Source organism: Alexandromys fortis, unplaced genomic scaffold (genome assembly GCF_014885135.2).
Source record: "Alexandromys fortis isolate MF-2015 unplaced genomic scaffold, M_Fortis_MF-2015_v1.1 scaffold_90, whole genome shotgun sequence".
Taxonomy (NCBI): domain Eukaryota; kingdom Metazoa; phylum Chordata; class Mammalia; order Rodentia; family Cricetidae; genus Alexandromys; species Alexandromys fortis.
Genome location: NW_026067985.1, coordinates 7,808,041 through 7,816,178, shown reverse-complemented (window position 1 = coordinate 7,816,178; position 8,138 = coordinate 7,808,041). Strand labels below are relative to the sequence as shown.

At 47.7% G+C, this 8,138-nt stretch overlaps 1 protein-coding gene across 2 annotated transcripts in view; it reads right to left on the bottom strand.

The window, feature by feature from the left end:
• Gpn3 (GPN-loop GTPase 3) overlaps window positions 1-8,136 on the bottom strand; it is a 12,859-nt gene extending 4,723 nt beyond the window's left edge. The window contains exons 1-4 of one of the 2 annotated variants that reach the window (XM_050158904.1): window positions 8,015-8,136; window positions 4,908-5,016; window positions 2,033-2,200; window positions 388-512 (exon numbers count right to left, since the gene is read on the bottom strand). In XM_050158904.1, coding sequence (XP_050014861.1) covers window positions 388-512; window positions 2,033-2,200; window positions 4,908-4,998 — 384 coding nt within the window. In that variant the 5' untranslated portion in view covers window positions 4,999-5,016; window positions 8,015-8,136. Of the gene's footprint in view, window positions 1-387; window positions 513-2,032; window positions 2,201-4,907; window positions 5,017-7,974 lie in introns of both variants that reach the window. The other variant, XM_050158903.1, reaches the window with a different exon arrangement.
• Between the last annotated feature and the right edge of the window lie 2 nt (window positions 8,137-8,138).

Sequence of the window (8,138 nt, the reverse complement as noted above, 5' to 3'; positions counted from 1 at the left end):
TTTCTTTCTTTCTTTCTTTCTTTCTTTCTTTCTTTCTTTCTTTCTTTCTTTCTTTATTATGTATACAATAGTCTGTCTGTGTGTCTGCCTGCAGGCCAGAAGAGGGCACCAGACCTCATTACAGATGGTTGTGAGCCACCATGTGGTTGCTGGGAATTGAACTCAGGACCTTTGGAAGAGCAGGCAATACTCTTAACCACTGAGCCATCTCTCCAGCCCTCAAATCTATTTTCTAATTAAGTATATATTCACATAATAATCTGACCATTGGAGACACTAAATAAATGGAATAGCCTATGAAATGTACAGACTCACACAGAATGGGCAGAGACTGACACTTGCTTTCTACCCAGGACTGAAAAGTCTACAAGAGATTCATCCTCAGACCTTGAAAGATTCCACCATGAACTGAGAATCAACAAGGAATACTCCGCACACTCGAAATTCCCACTGTTCAAGCTGCTGGACCAGCTGCTTCATCACAGGCAGATGTGTGTACAGCTCGATCTGACCTGCAGGGAGAGCACCAGAATGCAGTAACTGGTTATTGCAGCACATCCACACATGGGATGTTCCCAGTTACTGCAGCACATACACACATGGGATATTCCCAGTTACTGCAGCACATACACACATGGGATATTCCCAGTTACTGCAGCACGTGCACACATGGGATGCTCCTGATTACTGCAGCACATGTCCACACAGGATGCTGCAGAGATGGTGTAAAGGGGAAGCGGCACACAGTGCTCTGATGCATGCCTACTGTGTGTGAAGCCCTTGGTTCAATATCCAGTACTGAAGAGAGAAGGAAGTCAGATCCTGCTGCGACATCCAGGTGTTTCTGTCTTGTCTGTGTGCTGGGGACTGGACTGCAGCCTTGAATAAGCTAGTCAAGTACTCTGTGACCGCAACATCCCTGCAGACTCTGCATTAAGTTTTGTTTTTTCTGCATCTTTTTTCCTGAAAGAGTTTTATTATTTTGATTTATGTATGTCTGCATGTCAGGTCTCTGAGGTGAATGTGGAGGCCAGGAACAGGGTGTCAGAGTGGAAGAAATACAAGTTGTAAGCCACCCGATACAGGTGTTGGGAACCAAACTCGGGTCCTCTGGATGAGTAAGTGCCCTTAACCTCTGAGCCCTCTCCATGCCCTGCGCTCAGCTTGTAAGGGGCCTTACAGACTCCCAGGACAACCATAAAACCTAAGGTATGGTCACCAAGAAAACATCAAGCAGAGTACTAATTTTAACACCTCAGTTTTTGCCAGTGCTGGGATCAAGGATGAGAACCTGTGGCAGACTGCCTCCCTGACATGAGCCAGTCCTGGTTCAACCCTAGCACAGAAAAATAAAAATCCAAGTACAAGGGGCATGCAGTCTGGGAATATTCACACCCATAACACACACACACTTTTTGTTGTTGTTGTTGTTGTTATTTTGGTGTTTTTGAGACAGGGTTTCTCTGTAGCTTTGGAGCCTGTCCTGGAACTAGCTCTGTAGACCAGACAGGCCTCGAACTCACAGAGATACGCCTGCCTCTGCCTTCGCCTCCCAAGTGCTGGGATTAAAGGCGCGCGCCACTACCGCTTCACACACACTTTTCTGTGGAGTCCATGTGTTTGATTAAAAGCAAGAAAAAGAAAGCAAGTGAAAGCCACAGGTGAGCAAGGTAAGTTCACACTCACCCTTCAGAAGCTGTGGCATTCCCTACCCCTCACCAGTTTCACCTCACAACACTTCTGCCCACTGTGCCCCAGCCACCCGACTTCCAATCTGCCTGCTGCTTCTTGTCTTTAGCCTTCTGCCTGCACAGCTGTCTCAGTAGCCTCCTGAACACTTCTTCTGCAGAACAGCCTGTGTTCCTTTTGTGAGTCCCTGCCACAAATATTAACCACGGCGTGTCTTTATCTTGCTTGCTTGCCATGGGACCCTAAGTTCCATGGCACTGGCCCAGGCTCCCTCAGTGCAGTCCCGACGAGGACATGCCATCACAGTTTCAGGGCAAACAGCATTTTCAAGTGGCTGACATACCTGGACAGTCAAAAAGGATGTAATCATCTTCAACGTGTCCCAGGCAGTTTTCCAGCCAGTCAAAGTTGTTGGCAAAGTACTCCATGCAGAATACCAATCCTCCGTTGGGACCAAACCGCAGAGAATCATCCTCCATCACATCGTCCACCTCGATCAGTTCCCGGATGTCTAGAGAGCCAGGCAAGGACCAGAATGAGTATCCACTTGGAAAACTATCTTCTCTAGAAGTGACTAACAGGTATATAAGAACTCACGTGTGGGGCTGAGAAGACGCTCCGTGACTAAGAGTCCTTGGTGCACAAGCATGAGGACCTGAGTGTGAATCTCTAGCACCCGTGAAAAAAGCTGGGCATAGCCACAGGTCTGTAACTCCAGTGTTGTGGGGTGGAGGAGGGAGAGCTGCCAGGGCTTGTCTCCAGGTTCAGCTGGAGACCCTATTCCTCAAAGGAGTAGGTGGGGTGAGAGCAAGACATCTGACTGAGCAAATAAATTACTGAACAGATGTTACACAGCAGAACACTATGCAGACAGAGAAAGGGGAGGAGAAGCTCTTTTTTGTGTGTTTAGGTTTTTGAGACTGGGTCTCACTATGTAGCTCTGGCTATCCTGGAACTCACTCTGTAGACCAGGCTGGCCTCAGACTCCCACAGATTTACCTGTCTCTGCCTCCTGAGTGCTGGGATTGATGTCGTGCACCACCATGCCCTGCTTTAAGGGAAGCTCTTTAGTCATTACTATAATATAATCTCCCGACTGTATCATTAAGTAAAAAACTCAAAGCATAGAGCTTCCTGTAAAAAATGGGTGTGCTGGAAGAAAAAAGCTGATTGTGATGGTCCACAATAATCTCTGCTTTTGGGAGAGTGAGGTAAGAGGATCCATACAGTTAGGTCCTTTTTCAAGGCAAATAACAAAACAAAACACAGAAGCTCACTGCAAACACATTATATACTGTCCACTCAGGCTGGGTTTTAGATGCACAAGTTGCTCATGGAGGAACACATCAGAAACCAGTAACACTGGCTGCCCAAAGGATCAGATTTGATTGGTGGGCCACGATTTGTCTGATTTTTCTGCATACTTTCTCCGCTGTGTCCTTCAAATGTTGACCATTCCCTATGTATTAACTATGTCAAGAAGGAAGCTAAAATGAAACCAAGTGCTTATTAACTCGATGATCCAAAGAAGCTAGTTAACTCCAGTGCGCATTCATCCTGAGTGGAAGGATGGGAACCGTGTGACTTACCTACAGAAAGGTATTAAATACCTCAGCATACAAACAGTTCTCACTCATTTTGAGATCAAAGTAAAACAGACAGGAAGCTGGCCTCTCATCTCAGTTTCCCTCCGGGGCTCGAGGCCCCAGGTCCTTCTGACACATCTTTTCACTCGGCACAGCCTCAGTGCTTCCACTCACGGGATCCTGAAGCAAATCTGTCTTTCCCTCTCCCTCTCTCTCTAGAGAGATGACAAAGTGGTTTCCACTCCCTCCTCAGCCTGTTCCTCCACCTACTAGAGTCCACACTGTCCTCATGACCACACCCTCGGCTCAAGCCTGTAACCCCAGCAATACATAGGTAAAGGCAGGAAGTTCAAAAGTACAACATCATCCTTGGCTACATGAGGAGTTTGAGGGAAGTTCCAGCTACATGAGACTCTATTTCAAAACTCAAGCAAAAACAAAACTTGTGTGGCATTGCCCACACTGTGGTCCCTCAACTTCACTCTCCAGTCCACTCCCACCTGCCCACAGCCCCACTGCTGACTGTCAGAGCTGCCGCTGTCACCATGTCCCCTCATCTAACAGGGTTACTGTGTTACACAACTGCTCAGACCTAACGTGAACCACACCTCTTTCTTGAGAACTTCCCTCTGTCCCTTCAGAAGCTGCACCTTCCTCACATCTCACTGAGGCCAACTCCTCCAACAGCCTCCAAAGAACACAGACCTTCAGGGCTCAGCTCACTTCCTTTTCTCTAACAAACCCCTCCCAAGATGAGGTCACCCATCCTGGGGTCCAATGTGCCTAGACTGCTGCTAGCCCAAATATTTGTGTCTTCCATCTAAATGAGCAGTTTCTACTTGAATGAGGTTTACTATTGGTTTGTCATCCCCTCCCCACCCAGGGTTTCTCTGTGTAGTATCAGTTTTGATGTGCTGGAACTCTGTAGACCAGGTCTCCTTTTGAACTCACAAAGATTGCCTGCCTTTGCCTCCTGAATGCTGGGATTAAAGGTATGCACCACCACCACCTGCCTAAGGTTACTGCTTTTTTTGTTTTGTTTTGTCTGTTTTTTCAAGACAGGGTTTCCCTCTGGCTGTCCTGGAACTCACTTTGTAGACCAAGCTGGCCTAGAACTCACTAAGATCTACCTACTTCTGCCTCCCAAGTGCTAGGATTAAAGGTGTGTGCCACCACGGCCCAACCCAGTTATTTTTTTTTAATAAAAAAATTTTTTTTGGTTTGTTTTACTGAGCACTGAGGTTGCAAACATGCACCACCTCATTAAGTTTTCTGTGGTGCTCAAACCCAAGGCTACATTACCACAGGCAAGCATTATACCACCAAGACACACCCCCAGCCCTGAGCTCACCTTTTCATTTAAGCCAGCATTGGTGCTGTTTGCGGCATACAAACCATATTACCCTGGTCTTACCAGCATAAGTAACAAAGGGACAACAGGGAAAAGCAGACGGGCAGGAGCCCACTCACCTTTAAGTCTCACAGCAAAAAGCAAGAAAGGAGGTCATCACACCCACACCCACGGACACCCATCACCAAATGACCCTCGGCTTCATCTCCCTCATCATGAAACCAGGGCTGAGCCCGAGAGTAAGTGGCCGTTTCACAGCAGGAGGCTCTGCCAGGACTTACCAGCCATCACAGGGTAGCTGAAGTGCTCTGCTGCGGGGTCCAGGTTGACCACCTGGACAGAACGGTTGAGGGCTTCACAGTGCTGAACCATGGTGGAACAGTAGGTGCTCTGTAACGTGACAAGGGGGGTACGTGACAAGGGAGGTGGTTAGCACAGAGGGCAGTATGGTGCCACCTCCACACCCCAGGGACTTCTCCATTCTTTGGGGCAGTGTCCACACAGGACAAAGCTGCACCTTTGGGGAAAGCCATGGGAAGGCAGTAAAAGCAGAGCTATAGATCAAGGAGTGGCTCAGGCTTAGGGAGCTTTAACACAGCCCCAAAATCAACTCAGGTTATACAAATGATCTCCACCATGCTTCCCTCCTGACACCTGTTCTCTGACTGATACAACCCCTTCACACATCAAAATGTACTGTGATTGACAGGTCAGCTATCCACCTCCTAGATTACAGGCTCTGTGGAGTCTCTGGTACTCAGAACCATGGGTTTATTAAATACTCAAGTAACACAACACCTCCATGGACACTGGGAATTCCCCAAACTTGGTATGTGATCATTATCTTTGCCTTTTCTACTGTGTTTAGTGTCCCTAAGATTATTCCCTTAATAGATCTATCCAAGGAAACATTGTCCAGCACTCAGGAGGCGGAGGCAGATGGATCTCTGAGTTCGAGGCCAGCCTGTCTACAAAGCAAGTTCTAGGATAGTCATGGCTACACAGAGAAACCCTATTTCAAAAGAAAACAAAACATGGAAACACTGTATCACAATTAAAGATAAAAAACAATCATGAGTATATTCCTCATAATATGAAGATAACTATAAAATTCTAAGTAACTTTTTCCAGACATTGGGGTGCCTACCTATAATCCCAGAACAAAGGAAGTTGAGGCAAGAGGACCATAAGTTTAAGGCCAGTGTGGACTACACAGGAAGAATTTGTCTCCAAAAACAATCAAACTCGCAGGGCAGTGGTGGCGCACGCCTTTAATCCCAGCACTCGGGAGGCAGAGGCAGGCGGATCTCTGTGAGTTCAAGACCAGCCGGGTCTACAAGAGCTAGTTCCAGGACAGGCTCCAAAGATGCAAAGAAACCCTGTCTCGAAAAACAAAAAACAAAAACAATCAAACTCAACTTTTTTAAACTTATTGTTGTTGTTGTTGTTTACAGTGCTGGGGACTGAACTCAGGGCCTTGTCAGTAACAGGCAAGCGCCTACCACCAAGGTAGATCCCAGCCTATGTTACCTACAATTTTCCTCCTGATCCACGCCCCCAGTGCTGGATAACAGGCATGTGCTACTCAGCCCCACTCGTGGAAGGTGTTGTTTTTGTTTTTGAGACAGGTGTTCACTGTGTTGTTCTGCCTCACTCTGCAGACCAGGCTGGCCTCAAACTTACAGAGATCCACTTGCCTCTGCCTCCTGAGTGCTGAGACTCGAGGTGTGCACCCCCACATTCTGCACTTCTGGAATATACATGGGAAGCCTACTCAGGGCAGGAGGCATGCTGTGTTTATCAACCCCCTGACTCCACCCTTGGAGGCCTCAGCTTCTGCTGTTCATTTTCCTATTCTAATAGCCCACCCTAATCACTGGTCAGCCAATCAGAAAACTAGATTTTGTTTTTCTCTTAGAGACAGGGTCTTTCTTGCTGTGTTGCTCAGACTGGCCTCAAACTCAAGATTCTCCTGACTTCTGTTTCCCAAGTGTTGGGATCAAAAGCACACCACTGCTACAGCCTTACTAATGCTGTTGCCTATTAAAACCGAGTCTAGGGGCTGGGAATAGTTGTGCACAACTTTAATCCCTGCACTTGAGGCATATCTCTGAGTTGGAGACTAGATAGATAGCATGGGCTACACAATGAGTTCCAGGCCAGTTAAAAGCTAGTGAGACTGTTTCAGAAACAAACAACAACAACATACCTAACACACACACACACACACACACACACACACACACACGAAGAATGAAAATCTGCAATACAGCCAGGCAGTGGTAGCACACTCGGGAGGCAGAGCCAGTTCGAAGTCAGCCTGGTCTACAAGAGCTAGTTCCAGGACAGGCTCCAAAAGCTACAGAGAAACCCTGTCTTGAAAAACCAAAAAAAAAAAAAAAAAAAAAAAAAAAGAAAGAAAGAAGGAAGGAAGGAAGGAAGGGAGAAAAGAAAAGCTGCAATTCTTTGTGAACTGCAGAGATGGCTGAGTGTTTAAGAACACTTGCTGCTCTTGCTGAAGATCTGAGATTTCTGCAAGCGACACCCTCTTCCGGTTTCTTTGGGCAGTGCACACAAGGGAGACATACCTCAGAAATCCATAACCCAACTTTCCCCTCCCACCTCCCAGTGCTGCGATGGAACCCAATGCTCAAACTTCTGACTAACAGTGACGAACAAGACCCTATTCTGGGTGTGTGGCAGAGGGCCTGATCTGAAGTGAGACAATAGGGGCTGGAGAGATGGCTCAGAGGTTAAGAGCATTGCCTGCTCTTCCAAAGGTCCTGAGTTCAATTCCCTGCAACCACATGGTGGCTCACAACCATCTGTAATGAGGTCTGGTGCCCTCGTCTGGCCTGCAGACATGCACACAGACAGAATACTGTATACATAATAAGTAAATAAATAAATAAATAAATAAACAAACGAAATTAGACAATAGACTCAAATTCTGGCCAGAACTAACCGTATCTCGTTTTCTTTAATCTGTAGAATGAGTATAGGCCCAAACTCACGGAGTGGTTATGACAACACTTGGGACGGCCAGAGCAGTTCCTGGAGCAAAAGTATCCTAATACTGTTATTATTTTAAAAGTCTGTGTTGTGTGTGGGCACGTGCACATGGATGCACCGTTCGCAGAGGCCTGGGGCTGGAGTGACAACTGTGTGTGGGTGCAGGGACCCGAACTCGAGTCCTCTGGAACAGCAGAACAAGCTCTTACGCGCTCAGCCATCCCTCCTGCCCCATTTTACTCCCCCAAAAAAACAAAGCACAAGCAGAGAGCGGAAGCGATTACCCAGGGTGCCCCTGGCCCCAGCGCCCACGAACCGCAGCTCCTCGAGCCTCACCTTCCCGCTGCCCGCGGGTCCCATAACTAGCTGCGCGTACCGAGGCATTCCGGCCGGCCGGGTTCTCTGCCGCCTGCCACACTCCCTTCAGCCTTCGCGCGAGAACCCCTGAGTTCCGGGGGCGTTGGGGACAAGCCAATCACGACCCAGATCGTCACTGGTAC